The 15,328-nt window shown below is 41.5% G+C and overlaps 1 protein-coding gene across 6 annotated transcripts in view; it reads left to right on the forward strand.

Annotated features, from left to right (window-relative positions):
• PTPRM (protein tyrosine phosphatase receptor type M) overlaps positions 1–15,328 on the forward strand; it is an 801,251-nt gene that overhangs the window by 768,625 nt on the left and 17,298 nt on the right. For all 6 annotated transcript variants that reach the window (XM_036009302.1, XM_036009304.1, XM_036009303.1 and 3 more), the window contains 5 exons: positions 4,224–4,378; positions 4,633–4,768; positions 6,441–6,590; positions 7,285–7,458; positions 8,471–8,602. In XM_036009302.1, the coding sequence (XP_035865195.1) occupies positions 4,224–4,378; positions 4,633–4,768; positions 6,441–6,590; positions 7,285–7,458; positions 8,471–8,602 (747 nt within the window). The remainder of the gene's footprint in view (positions 1–4,223; positions 4,379–4,632; positions 4,769–6,440; positions 6,591–7,284; positions 7,459–8,470; positions 8,603–15,328) is intronic.

Consider the following 15,328-nt stretch of genomic DNA (forward strand, 5'->3'; position numbering starts at 1 on the left):
GCCCACTGGTGGTCTTTGGAATAAAGATGCATGTATAGGCTTCCCCGTTGTGTGGGACCACCACTGGCCCAGTGATCAGACATAAAGCCAAGGAAGCTCTCTAGGGATTAGGAGGATGACCCAGTTCAACCCTTTGCTGATGGAGACTTTGGGATTGACAATTGTGGCCATGGTTACTGAACCTAAAACAAAAAACTACACAAACAACTAGAACAGAAACAGAATCACAGAAATGGGGATCACATGGAGGGTTATCAGCAGGGAGCAGGAGAGGGGAGAATGGGGGAAAAGGTACAGGGAATAAGAAGCATTATTGGTAGGTACAAAATAGACAGGGGGAGGCTAAGAACAGTATAGGAAATGGAGAAGCCAAAGAACTTAAAAGTACGAACCATGGACATGAACTAAGGTTGGGGAAATGCTGGAAGGAGAGGGGATGCAGGGTAGAAGGGGATAAAGGGGAGAAAAAACGGAACAACTGTAATAGCATAATCAATAAAATATACTTAAAAAGAGAAATGTGGGCTCCTAACCACTTTGCGATGTTACCTGCGATGTTACCCAGGGGTCACAGGACATATTTAGCAGATAACAGTTGATTTTCATTCGTGACTACTTGATGGCTTAATTCCTTAATGCTTAAACTCTATTAAAGAATAGCATGGTTTTTGCCCTGGCAGGTGTGGCTTAGTTGTTTGGGCATCATCCCACATACAGACTATAAAAGGCAACTGATTGATGTTCCCTTCTCACATCGATGTTTCTCCCCCCCTCTTTCTCCCTCCCTTCCCCACTCTCTGAAACTAATGGGCATGTCCTCTGGTGAGGATTAAAAAAGAAAAAAAAGAAGTGTGTGATTTTCAAAGACTAATAAAGCTTCCACACTTGTGGTTTATTAAACTAAGATATATTAATACACTTACAGCAATCAAGCCTTGTCTTAACATCTATAACTGTTGGCCTCTCCCAGTCTTTCAAAGCACATAACATTCTGAACTTCTTCTCTGATCACTAAGTATGTGTGAACAATGACTGATGGTAAAGGTGATAAGGTTAGTGCATATTTAATGTCAAAATAACTAAAACCAAACCCAGGCCCTAACAGAGAAATGATGTTCAGTAAACAGTCATCAAATGAGAGAAGGGAGAAAATTTAATTTGGTCTCAAATTTATATCCAGCCTTGATTCTGGAAGTAATTTTTATTTTCAAAACAGACTTTGGCTTTAAGCCTCAGTCTTATTAGATAGGCTTATAGCTAGAAAAAAAATTATGGAAATAAATCAACTTCATTATTCTCAAAAAAAGTAAATTTTTTAAAAACAAAATTTAAAGTCTTTTTTCCTTCTGCCTCCCCTTCACTTCAGTGGCAGACAGCTCTCCCACTTCAACCTACTGATCCACCATAGAATCCTAGCCAAATCTGATTTCCATGCTATACCATATTTTTTGGACCATAAGACACACCTAGGTTTTAGAGGAGGAAAATAGGGAAAAAATTTTTGAAGGAAAAAATGTGGTAAAATATTTAATAATATAAATAACATAATATTTCACCAGCGTAAATGTAAAGAGAACTCAACAGCAGCATTAACCACCATTATTCCTCCCAAATTTGGGGGGTGGGGGGAAGTGTGTCTTCTAGTCTGGAAAATACGGTACATTTGTCCGCATGCCTGTTCCCCACAAGCCAGCTGCAACAACCTCTTGAAGACTGGAGGCCCTGCCTGACTGTTTCTGTGGCCCTAGCACCTGGCATCATACTTGAAGGAAGCATCGCACTCACTCAGATGGTTGGCCAATGGATTAAATGTTTACCTGATTTAAAAAGAGAAATCTATTTTTTTTTAGGTGACTCCATACTGCTTTCCTCAGTGGCTGCATCAATCCACATTCCCACCAAGAGTGCAGAAGGGCTCCCCTTACTGTTTGTTGACTTATTTATGATAGCCATTCAGACGGGTGTGAAATGGTATCTCATTGTGGTTTTCATTCGAATCTCTCTGATGATCAGTGACATTGAGTATCTCTTCATAAGTCTCTGGCCACCCATATGTCCTCTGTGGAGAAGTGTCTATTCAGGTCCTTTGCCCATTTTTTAACTGGATTTTTTGGTATTGAGTTATAAGTTCTTTATAAATTTTAGATATTAACACCTTATCACAGGGGTCCCCCACCCCAGGCTAAGGACTGGTACTGTTCTATGGCCTGTTAGGAACCAGGCCACACAACAGGAAGTGAGCAGTGGGCAAACAGGTGAAGCATCACTCACTGTACCATCTGAGCTCCACACTCCTGTCTCCAGCACCCCTCTGCCCCCAACCCCAGTTCATGGGAAAACTCTTCCATGTAACCAGTCCTTTGTGTTAAAAAGGTTGGGGACCGTTGCCTTACCAGCTGTATCATTGGTCAATACGTTCTTCCATTCAGTGGGTTCTTTTTTTTGTTTTGTTGGTGGTTTCCTTCACTGTGCAAAAGCTTTTCAGTTTGATGTAGTTCTGCTTGTTTCCTTTTCCTTTTCAGTTTGCCTGAGGAGATATATTGGAAAAAATATTGCTACAAGCAATGTCCAAGATTTTACTGCCTATGTTTTCTTCTAGGGTTTTTATGATTTTGAGTCTAACACTTCAGTCTTTAATCCATCTTGAATTTATTCTTGTATGTGATAAGAAGGTGGTCTAGTTTTATTTTTCTGCACGTATCTGTCCAATTTTTCCAACACCATTTATTGACTAAACTATCTTTAGCTCACTGTATGTTTTTGCCTCCTCCATCAAATATTAATTGACCATAGAGACCTGGGTTTATTTCTGGGCTCTGTATCCTGTTCCATTGGTCTATGTGTCTGTTTTTATGCCAGTACCATGTGATTTTGATTACTTTGGCCTTGTAGTACAGTTTGATATCAGGTAGCATGATCCCTCCAAATTTGTTCTTCTTTCTCAAAATTGCTGTGGCTATTCAAGGGTCTTTTATCCATATAAATTTTGGGGATATTTGTTCTAGTTCTTTGAAATATACCATTGGTATTCTGATAGAAATTGTACTGAATCTATAGATTGCTTTGGGTAGTATGGACATTTAATAATTCCACTTCTTAGAATTTATCTGAAGAAATCTGAAACACTAATTTGAAAGACTCTATGCACCCCTATGTTCATTGCAGCATTATTTACAATAGCCAAGATCTGGAAGCAGCCCAAATGTCCATCAGTAGATGTGTAGGAAAAACAGTGTGGTACATTTACACAATGGACTACTACTCAGCAATAAAAAAGAAGAAAAATTTTACCCTTTGTGACAACATAGATGGACCTGGAGAGCATTATGCTGAGTGAAATAAGCAAGTCAGAGAAAGACAAGTACCATATGATTTCACCCACATGTGGAATCTAATGAACAGACTGAACTTACAAGCAAAGTAGAGACAGATTCACAGATAGAGAGCAGGCTGACAGCCCTGGGGAGCAGATGTGGGGGTTGGAGGGATAGAGTGGGAAAAAAAGAGAAAGAACTCATGGGCATGGACAACAGCATGGTGGTTGTGAGGAGGAGAGGGTGGGTGGAGGTGGAAGGGGATATAGGAGCATAAATGGTTATAGAAAAAATATAATTAAAATTAACTGGTAAAAATAAAATAAAACTAATAAAAAGAGAAATCTGACAAAACAAGTTGCAAATGAAAATTAGTTCTCTGACATATGCAGTTGGAAGTAGCCCTCGTCCGTTCTTCTGGCAGCATTATCTTCATGCCCACGGCGCGCACCGCTCATGGGCCTGGGCCGAAGGGAACGGGCTGTGGAAGGGAGGGAACAAGGGTCTTGCGTTTTAGGGGCTGATCTGTTGAGCACATAGATACTATTTAATTCCTCAGGTCCTGGTCTGTGCCTCCTTCTCTGTGAGCTCACACCTCACTCAGTAGGATCTAAGTGATACATAAACTGTTAACTGAATCTACTTTTTTGGAAGGAATTTCAAAGAATCAAAGAGATCAATCCATTTGCTGGAATTATGCTTGTCAATTAGTATTTCCCCAAACATCACCTTCCCTATTGCCCCATAAATATCTTCCTGCCTACTGTAAGGCTTTCAAAGTGTGTGTGAAATCTAAGAATGACCTTGTTCCCAGCAACTGGGGTTCTAACTGGGGTTCTAACTCTCCTGGTTGCTCATCATGTATTTTCCTTTGTTCTCTTCCTGCATTGTGCTGACCGATAATGGCAGAGGGGCGTTCATGAAATCCGAGAGATCAGACAGTTTCACTTCACTGGCTGGCCGGATCATGGGGTCCCTTACCATGCCACAGGACTGCTGGGATTCGTCCGGCAGGTCAAATCCAAGAGCCCGCCCAATGCAGGCCCATTGGTGGTACACTGCAGGTAGGTAGTACACCCAGGGCTTCTGGAGGGAAGCACAATGGGCAATGAGTGTAGGTCTCCTTTGGGTGGTGAAAATGTTTTGGAATCCAGTAGAGGTGATGCTTGCACAACACTGAATGTGTGAAATGCCACTGAATTGTACACTTGAAATGGTTCGCTTTATGTGGTGTGATTTCATCATCATAAGACTTTTTTTTTAAGCAGTGGCACAACGGTCGTTTTCCCTCCTCTAACAGATAGCTCTCTCCATTTAGTGCTGGTGCTGGGAGGACTGGCTGCTTCATCGTTATTGACATCATGTTGGACATGGCAGAACGGGAAGGGGTGGTGGACATCTACAACTGTGTCAGGGAGCTGCGGTCACGGAGAGTGAACATGGTGCAGACAGAGGTACTGTGCTCCCCGCCAGCCCCCGTCAGTCCTTGGACTGGTCCATGGGGCTTCTGCATCACCCTGCAACCCAGAGCCAAGGGGGAAAGGAACACTAGCGGTTCTCTCTCCAGAAGTGCCTAGAAGTGATATTCCTGGAGCCTCTCTTTCCTTCCTCCCTTCTTCCTTTTGTTTTCTTTTCCTAAACAAACAGAAAGGCCATGAGTCTCCCAGGTAACAGAATCTGCAGCCATGAGCCTAAATCTGCTATGTTTCTGTGTCAAGGAGCCCAGTGGAGTCTCTATATTTAGGCTTTGAGTGTCCAATGCCCTTTCTTCTTATTATGTCTTTAAACTAGCAGGTAACCAGAGCAAGACGACTCCTGAGAATAGCCAGGCATTTGCCAAGTGGCCAAAGGGTAATCTGCATACAGTTTGTTGTTCTCCTGGCCCCTGGAAGCTCTACCCAGTGGCCAGCATCGTGGGAACTCGCCCATTTTGTAGAAGCGCTGTGGGCCAGCTAATATAATACTTCCATCATCTAGAATTCAAGGTGTATCAGGAATTTAAGTTTTTGAGGAAAAGTATTACATCCTTCTCCTAGGAGATTCATGTTCTTACAAATATTTGATTGTTTTAAGTATGATTCATGAAGTAGAAGAAGAACAGAAAGAAACCATTGCATTTTGATTATGCATACAGTACACACAAGCCACTGAGAAACCTAATTTCTTTTTTTTTTTTTTTTAGCTAACATAAAGAAAACAGCAGAAACTATAAATGCTGCTTTCATGGGAGGTTTTTGCTTTAGAATAGGAATTCTTTGTTTTAAGTATAATAATGATATTAATGTATTTTTAATATACTTTACAGTTAATCAAGCATTGCCTCATCCACTTTCTCACTTGCTCCCCTTCTTTGAGGTGATGTTTAATAGCAGTGGTATGTTTTTGAGAAGAGTCCTGGTTATTTATAGAAATTAAAGTAAAAAGTAATGAGGTTCTTTCACATCTCACATAATTAAAAGTTAATAATACCTATGGTAAAACTTCAGTACTTAATTGTAGGGAAAATCAGTGCCATTTCTAAATCAGAGGACCCACTTTTAAACTGTGGGCTTACTGTGTGTACAAACAAGAGCTCTTCTCTGGACTTGTAAGGACTTTTGTAATTATCACATTAATTAATGTTTCGAAATAAGTAGTTCTAAGTGCTCAGGACTGTTTTTTCACAGTGATGTCAAGTTTGCCTGGACCTTCTTTGCATTATTAATTTGGTTGGTCAACTCTCTTATTATTATAGATAGATAAGATTCTGCTCATTTTCTCATCTAAAACATTGAGTTTCAACTCATAGGATCAAATTCCAAAAGCATTTTGGCCACAGTTGCTCTAGTACTGCAGTGCTTGCTCTAGTGTCTGTCAGTGTCCCATCAGTTTCAGCCAGCCCACACAATGCTTGTGCAGGGGCGCCTTTTGTCTCTTCCTCCATTAAGCTGTCACACATGCCCACTCAGCAGCGTGCTGGCTGTGCCTTGTGGGGAGCACCCCCTCCCAGCAGCCAGGCCCTCACAATTGATTTCTCTGCCAGAGCACTGCTCCATGTCCTTGACCATGAGGGGCTGTCTTCCCTCCTCTGGATCTCTCAGTTACCTTGGCTTCTCCATGACCACCTTGTCCCATCTGCGTCCCTAGGAACAATATGTGTTTATCCATGACGCCATCCTAGAAGCCTGTCTTTGTGGAGACACCTCCATCCCTGCCTCCCAAGTTAGGTCTCTGTATTATGACATGAACAAACTGGATCCACAGACAAATTCAAGCCAGATTAAAGAGGAATTTCGGGTAAGTCGTGCTAACGGAAGAGGCAAGTGCCTGTGACTTTGCTCCTCAAGAAATGTATCTAAGGCAGATCTTAAACCATTGAGGCAATGCAGGGTTTCTCAACCTCAGCAATACTGATATTTGGGGCTTGATAATTCTCTGCTGTGGGGACTGTCCTTCAGGATGACTCACAGCATCCCTGGCCTCTACCAACTGGGCACCAGAAGACCTCCACCACATCAGTTGTTACCACCAAAAATGTGTGTGGACATTGCCAGTGCCCCACCGGGTCAGTTGCCTGGTTGGGAACTGCTGCTCTAGCAATGCTATTTCCCCACTTTCAAAGCAGACACCAGGCAGTCCCACAATGCCAGGTGGGTGTAGCCAAAACAAGCAAGATACACTCAGAGCACTTGCTCGGCAAGAGTTCCTTATATTCACATTCAGTCTAAATGTACCTGGCCCTAGACCAAACCCTACTCAACCTCCTTCTCCCGAGTGCCCAGGTGTCTAGCCCTAGTGGGCACTGTCTGTAGACAAAATCCAAAGAGAGAAAAGGGAAATTAATATGTAACTGTGTGAGTGCAGCTGTGGGGAAGGTGGGGGAAGGGACTATTTTGTACTCAGACTGCGAGAAACTTGGATGTGAAGCCTGAATTGAGACAACACGCTACCCAGCATTCCCTTCCCCATGTGCCTGTGCTCTGTCACATAGACCCTGAACATGGTAACGCCGACACTGCGTGTGGAAGACTGTAGCATTGCACTCCTGCCCCGGAACCATGAGAAAAACCGCTGCATGGACATCCTGCCCCCAGACCGCTGCCTGCCTTTCCTCATCACCATCGACGGGGAGAGCAGCAACTACATCAATGCTGCCCTCATGGACGTAAGCCCACTGACCTTCCCTTGGAAGGAGACGGGGAGATTTTTCTCAAGAGTTAACAACTGGGAAGATGATCAAATGTGGCCTGGGTCTTCATTGACTCATCTGCCCTTGGTTTGGGGTTGTATTTTTTTTAAGACAGAAACTGTTTTTTCAGCAAAGTACATTTCATATTCCACATGTGTTTTTGTGCCAGCACCAACATGGTTGGTCTCTTGGAAACCACCAGTCCCAAAGTATTGAAAAGTGAAAAATGTTCCGTTTACTCTCTGAACACTTAAATTTTTAACCTGCTGGCCAGAGAGCAAGAGACAGCTATTAGGTCACTAAGGCAGTGAAGTGGGGTAATATGGTTGGCAGCATTACTTGAGTCCCCTTTCCTCTTAATTTAGGCAGTAATTACCATGGGGGGAAATTGCCTGTCAGTACAGATAGAACACAACTCATTACTTCCTGTCAGTCAATTTACTCCTAATTGAATGAACATTTGCTATTCAATTGATGGGAAAAGTGAATGGATATTTTTAGTGCTAATATGGAAATTTTATTCTATTGGTGCAGTATCAGTAACAGGGCACTTAAACTTGTTTGAAGCCCTCCAGAGCTATAAAAAGCATGTGTATCCTTTTAATGCAAAAATAAGTAACACCATCACACATATAAATGAGTAGGGAAGATTGTTAGGAAAAGCAAAACTGTTTTAATTGTACACATTTTTAAATTAAAGTTAAATTTTCTTAAAATAATTATGTATAAGACCAATGTTGCTTTCCTAGCAGATATAGCAAAAATTTTATAATATGCTGTTTTTTTCTTAGTGTCAGAGTGAAAATCGTTAGCATTCTGCAGAGAAGTTTATATTTAGTCTATTTTGGCATTGACAATGGTGATAGCATTAAACAATTGTTAAATGTGTTCAGTGTTTTATGTCACAAATTTGTATGTATACAGAATAACCTTAGCTTCTTTCCGTCACATTTCCTGGTATATTTGGATCTTTCTTGTGTGTTTGCAGAGCTATAAACAGCCTTCAGCTTTTATAGTCACACAGCATCCTTTGCCCAACACAGTGAAAGACTTCTGGAGACTGGTCCTGGATTACCACTGCACGTCTGTAGTTATGCTAAATGACGTAGATCCAGCCCAGGTGAGACTCATGAGTTATTACAGCCAGAGCTCTTGCCCAGGGTTAAATCTGTGTTTGCTTACACATTGAGAAGTGTGGCCTTCTATACCAGGTCACAAAAGCCAGGCGAGGATGGAGAACTGGAGAAACACGAATGTTAAAAATCAGATGGAACTAGGGATTGGGGCAGAAAATCTTCTCAAATCATAATGACAAGCTGAAATTTTAAATGGTGGAAGTAAGAGGGCAAGACAGGGTCAGAAAGGATGGAAATACTGACTGCAGGGAGACACCGGTAATGGGCCGAGTTGGAGCTGAACAGAAACATGGATATTGTCACAAAGCCAAAGTCACTGACCAGCAAACCAGAGAGACAGGAAGGACGTCAGCATCTAACCCAGCCCTTGGTGCCATCAGGGAGATTCTCCTGCTGAAACGACAGTGGAGGCCTAAGGCAATTTTAAGGGACAGCAATTAGTTTTGTCAACTCTCTCATAAAGATATTAAAAAGAAATAAAACTGGGACTTGAAGATAATAGAAGCTCAGAATGATAAATGGGGTTTTTTCATAGCTCTTCTTCTTAAACATCAAAAGAGATAGAGTGGATGGTAATGACCCAATATTAGTAATGGGGTTAAAAAACATTTTCTTAAGGAGACTTGTCAGGCAAGCATTAGCATGTGGCCCTGTAGGAGCTCAGCCTCCTGCTCTGGGGCTCCGCCATACAGTCAGAGGCTTAACCGTCTTGACAACTGTGCTGCTTTTGAACCCAGCACACGCTAAGATGAACTTGTTCAGGAGCGGAATTCATTTCCTATCTGCTTGAAACACAAATTATTTTTAAGTAAGTTCTAAAAAATATATAAATGGTTTTACTTTACTTCATTCACTTATAGTTTTAATTTTTAATTTAAAAAAATGAGTTTAATTTTCCAGTGTTAAGTGCTACCACTTTTTAAAAATACTTTTCTAAAATTATATATAAACAACTTTGAATAAACATGTCATTCTGAATTTTCATTAAAATAAGTTCTTAGGGTTTTTTTTTAAAGGTCTGGTGTATTTTAGTTTCAAACTGAATAAGATTTTTTTTCTTCCTAAAATTTACTGTATTGCCATCAATCTACCATAAATGACATGAACATTCACTTCAACTCTGCAGTGTTTTTAATTATGTTTGACATCTACATTATGTTGTTAAGGCTCTAGCCTGAAAGTTAATGAAATATTAATGATAATCCTTGTCCTTATCTAGTCCTTTTTGTTTAATAAGCTTAAATGTTTTAGAAGTCTTCCCCATTGATCCTCTCTGGAGGATAGATTGTAACCATGTCTAGACAGGCAGATACCACACCTCGGAGAGCTTCAAAGATACAACTTGAAATAAAACCAAGAATCCTGGTTTTCTAACTTGCAATGTCCTTAGTTAAATTTCACTAATTCAAGATTCCTTAGTCAAAGACAGTTACAGAATAAGGAACTTGTTGCCTCTTCAGAATTATTCTTTTCCCCTAATGTGAATTCTGAAATGTACTGATAATAATACTCTTTTGTTCATATGAGTGAGACAGAGGTTCATGATTTCTGTGTGTTCTTTTTGAACACCAGTGTTTGAATTCTAAAGCTGCATTCTAAACCAAAACTGTCTGGACTCAAACCAAGCCTTGCCTGGCCAGTGGTAGGAGAAACAAAGAAAATGCAATTCCATTCAGCAGTGAGAGTGATTTTCAGAGTGAGAGAAAAGAGGCTCCTGGGAGTCAGTCTTTTAGAGAACATTAAACTGAGCGTTTGAACTTAAAGGCTTTGCAATTGTACAAGAATAGCACTCAACTATTTTAAGTATTTATAGGCCCAGTTCATGGATGTGTTATGCACCATTTAAGCCATTTTCTACATGGTTTACTTGGGCAGAGTGCAGAATGCACTGTGCCAACAGCCAACACCAGCCAAGCCCATTCATATTTCTTTGGTGTAAGTGACAAGCTTTTGATCAGTGCTTGAACTGAGAGAGCAAGCAAAAAGCAAAGCTAGCTCAGTCAGGAGTCAAATGGGCAGAAAAGTTCAAATGTGCATGTTAGGGCTTTTATTACCATCTCAGCTTCCCATTCCAATGCCTAATTTTAACAGTAGGTACACTTGGATATCAAAAAGAAAATAAACATTAGCATGCTATAGTTTTGATAAGCTGGTTTTATAACTTGTCACCAGCAAGTGCTGGTGAGGAAGGAAAAATTTAATGAAAGTGTTATTTAAGAATAAATAAGTGTTTGGTCAAGATAGTGGCATGGGCAAACACAGTACTTGAATCCTCCCACAACCACATCAAAAGTACAACTAAACTGCAGAAAAATCCTCATTCACAACCACCTTAACTCAACGCAAGGATATAAAGACGACACGTGGAGACTGGTAGGAAGGGGGCAGAGACACCAGAACTGGCTGGCCCCAAATCCACATGTTATAGATAAAAATTGGGAGGGATACCTCAACTGCAGAGGTCCCTTCTGAGGAGCGAGGGGGTCCCAGCCCCACACAAGGCCACCCAGCCCAGGGTTCCAGTGCTGTGAAGAGAAGTCCCCATGACTTCTGGCTGTAAAAACCAGCGGGAATTGTGGCTGAGTGAGACCAAGGGCTACTGGAGTCCTAGGAAGTTCCTCTTTTTTTTTAATCCTCACTTGAGAATATATTTTTATTGATTTTAGTGAGAAAGGAAGGGAGAGAGAAACATAGATGTGAGTGGGACACATCTATCAGTTGCCGCCCATACAGACCCCAACAGCAGATCAAATCCACAACTTTTTGGTGTACAGAACAACACCCTAACCAACTGAGCCATCCAGCCAGAGCCCAGGCAGTTTCTCTTAAAGGGCCCATGCATGGGCCTACTCAGACTCAATCACTCTGAGCTCCAGCACTGACTGGGGCAGCAGCTTGAAAGCACCAAAGACATACAGGGAGGAACTGAAGTGTCTGGCATCAGGGAAAGTGCTAGAGAGGCAGCTTCCTCACATACAGAAGTGATGGCAGATGCCACCTCTTTTTCTGAGCCCTCCCACAACAGTGTTAGCAGGCAGGCAACATATACAAGACTCCATCACACTGTTTGACCCACCCTAGTGATTCAGTGATGTCTTGCCCCACCAACCTGTGGGTCCACCCAAGCTGATTCCAGTGGCTTTTTCATACAAACAGTTTGTCTTGGCTCATGCTTCACGCTTTCCTAAAATCTCTCAAACAAGTGTCATATGGCTTCAGCATGCCCCATACCTCTCGCTGAGTATCCCCAGGCCTGGCATTAGCTGAAGCTAGCCTTAGTTCTCAGCATGGCCTCTCCTAGGCACCTCCAAGCCCAGAACAAGTAGCAACCATCTGCAAATCACTTTGTAGCTCATGATGGGTTCTGCCTGTGCAGAACACAGGCAGTTGCTGACCTTGGCCAGCACTGCCTGGGAGCCCCAGAGCCAGCAAAACTGGGTGGACAGTGTCAGACTATGATAAAGCACCACCCGGTAACCTCCACAAGAGAAACACTCAAGGGGAAGACTCAGCAGGCACCAGAGCCCCACTGAAGTATGTTATGCTCCATGGGCAAGCCCCTACACAGCTGATCCTCCACAGTGGTCATAGCTGTCTTTGCAACCGGTGGTCCTAGGGGTAAATTCCTCCCATTGACATGCCAACAATCAAAGCTCAACTACAACAGAAAGGGATACACAACCCACAGGGGAGATGGGGGCACACCTAGAGTGTCCATCTTGGGTGAATGGGAACGCTGTGCCTCTGGATCCTACCAGACACTACTACATAAAGACACTCTTCCAAAACCAGGAGACAAAGCAGCTCTGCCTGGTACATAGAAACAAACACAGGCACGCAGCTAAAATGAGGAGACAAAGAAGCATGTCCCCTGCCCTGGCCAGTGAGGCTCAGTTCGTTGGAGTTTAGTCCTGTGAACCAAAAGATCACAGGTTCAATTCCCAGTCAGGGCACATGCCTGGGTTGTGGGTTCAGTCCCTGGTCAAGGCATTTCTGAGAGACACCCAATCAATGTTTCTCTCTCTCATCATTGTTTCTCCCTCTGTCCCTCCCTCCCTTCCCCTGTCTATAAAATCAATAAGCATGTCCTCTGGTGAGGATTAAAAAAATTCATGTCTCAAGTGAAAGAACAGAACAAACTCCAGGAAAAAAAAACTAAACAAAATGGAGAGAAGCAATCTACAGGACACAGAGTTCAAAACACTGGTTCTAAGGATGCTCAAAGAACTTAAGAGAAGAATAGATGAACTTCAGAGAGAACTGCAACAGCATTAAAAAGGCCATGGAAACTATAAAAAAAGAACCAGTCAGAAATGAAGGATACACTAACTGAAATGAATAATTTACAGGGTATCAACAGTAGAGTACATGAAACTGAGAATCAAAACAGCTATATTTGGAAATATAAGGAAATATAAGGAAGCAAGAAACACCCAATCGGAACAGCAAAAAGAAAAAAGAATTTTAAAAAAAATGAGGAGAGTATAAAGAGACTCTGGAACTTCAAGCATACTGACATTCACATCATGAGGGTGCCAGAAGGAGAAGAGAGAGAGAGCAAGAAATTGAAAACCTATTTTTAAAAAGAATGACAGAAAGCTTCCCTGGCCTGGTGAAGGAAATAGACATACAAGTCCAGGAAGCACAGAGTCGCAAACAAGATGGATACAAAAAGGCCCACTCCAAGACACATCATAACTAAAATGCCAAAGGTTAAAGACAAAGAGAGACTCTTAAAAGCAGCAAGAGAAGGTCAATTGGTTACCTACAAGGGAGCTCCCATAAGACTGTCAGCTGATTTCTTCACAGAAACTTTGCAGGCAAGAAAGGACTGGCAAAAAATATTCAAAGTGATGAACAACAAGAACCTACAAACAAGATTATTCTTCCCAGCAAAGCTATCATTTAGAATCGAAGGACAGACACAGAACTTCCCAGACAAGAAAAAGTTAAAGAAGTTTATCACTACCAAACCAGTATCATATGAAATGTTAAAGAGTCTTCTTTAAGAAAGAAGAGGAAGAAAAAGGTTGAAGAGAAAAAGAGAAGAGGAAGAAGAAGGAGGAGGAGGAAAAGGAGAAAGAAAAAAACCAGGGTCAGGGACGTGAACAATAGAATGCCAACAAAAACATATATATCGATAATTGAATCTAAAAAATAAATTAAAAAACAGAACAGAAACAGACTCATAGATAAAGAGAACATTTTGATAGTTGCCAGGTGAAAGGAGGGTTGCAAGGTTAGGTGAAAAAAAGGTGAAGGTCTTAAGAAGTACAAATTTGTAGTGATGGAATAGTCACAGGAATGTAAATTACCACTTAGGGGATATTGTTTAAAATATTCTAATAACTATGTATGGCATCAGATGGGTACATGGTTTATCAGAATGATTAGTTGGTGTGTTATAAAATGTCTAATCAATTGCAGTGTGCACATGAAACTAATATAATTTTTAATACATAAATGTCATTTCTAAACTACTATTTTTAAAAAGTGCCCTTAGTTATCCCACTTTCATTCTTGATCATAAAGTCCAAGTCTCCGACTTCTTTATAATAGAAAGAGGAAGATTGCTTTTTAGGTTGACCTACTGGTAACTGAAAACTGTCTTGCAGTCTTGCATATAAATCCACCTTTGCCAATGAGATTTTAGATCCTTTGAAAAATAAAAGTCATCAAGAAAAGGAAATTCAGTTAGTGGACTCTGTTGTGGTTCATCATTGTGCTTAAAACGAGGGGATATGTTTTCCATCTGCTCTTGGCCCAACAGAAACTAGTTATAAAGTAATGAAGTCGTTTCTTGTTTTCCTCAGCTCAGCTATTTGTCCCTCAGGTAAATCAGAAAGATAAAAAGTGCATTATGCTAAGCGAAATGAGCCAGGCAGTGAAAGACAAATACCATATGATCTCACCTTTAACAGGAACCTAAACAACAAAACAAAGAAACAAGCAAAATATAGTCAAAGACACTGAAATAGAGAACAGGCGGACAGTGACCAGAGGGGAGAGGGGAGGGAATTTCAGGGGAGAATGGGAAGGGTTTACAGAAATAAGTATAAAGGACACATGGACAAAAACCAGTGGGGGTTGGAAATGGGAGGGAGGTGGGGAGGAATGGGTGGGTGGGCTGGGATGGGAGTCAAGGACAGAAAACTGCACTTGAACAATGATTAAAATAAATTTTTTTTAAAAAAATGTGAACGATACTCCCCAAGGTATCACTGGAATATCAAGTCCAAAAGGAGTTTAATTTATAACTTTAAATGCCTTTTTGGGTCTTAGGGCTTAGGACAGATTGGTGAGAAGAAAAGATCTGGGGCATTCTCTCACCTGTCTGTGAATTCACTATGTCAGTGGGGTGGCGCAAATGAAAGTGCCTGCATCATAAGTCACGTTGCCCCACTGCACATCGGGTTGTGCTTCAAATTACATTTGTGCAAAAGTTCTAATTACCTAGTAGCACCAATACTTGGAGTGCAAGACTCTAGGAAATTGTGTTTTTTATTAAAACCACCTTCAGGTAAAGCATTTACTCTTATTACAACAGGCTTTCTAGATCACAGCTGGGAGTGTTTGGACTAGAGCATGAAAATGCAACCCAGCACTTATCAGCATCTTGTCACAGAGTAGCCCTGTTCCCCACAGGGATTACCATGCCAGTGCAAGCCCAGGGGAGGGGGGAGGTTTGGGTGTTAGCAGGTACATGTGCC

The sequence above is a fragment of the Phyllostomus discolor genome, chromosome 9 (assembly GCF_004126475.2).
Source record: "Phyllostomus discolor isolate MPI-MPIP mPhyDis1 chromosome 9, mPhyDis1.pri.v3, whole genome shotgun sequence".
Taxonomy (NCBI): domain Eukaryota; kingdom Metazoa; phylum Chordata; class Mammalia; order Chiroptera; family Phyllostomidae; genus Phyllostomus; species Phyllostomus discolor.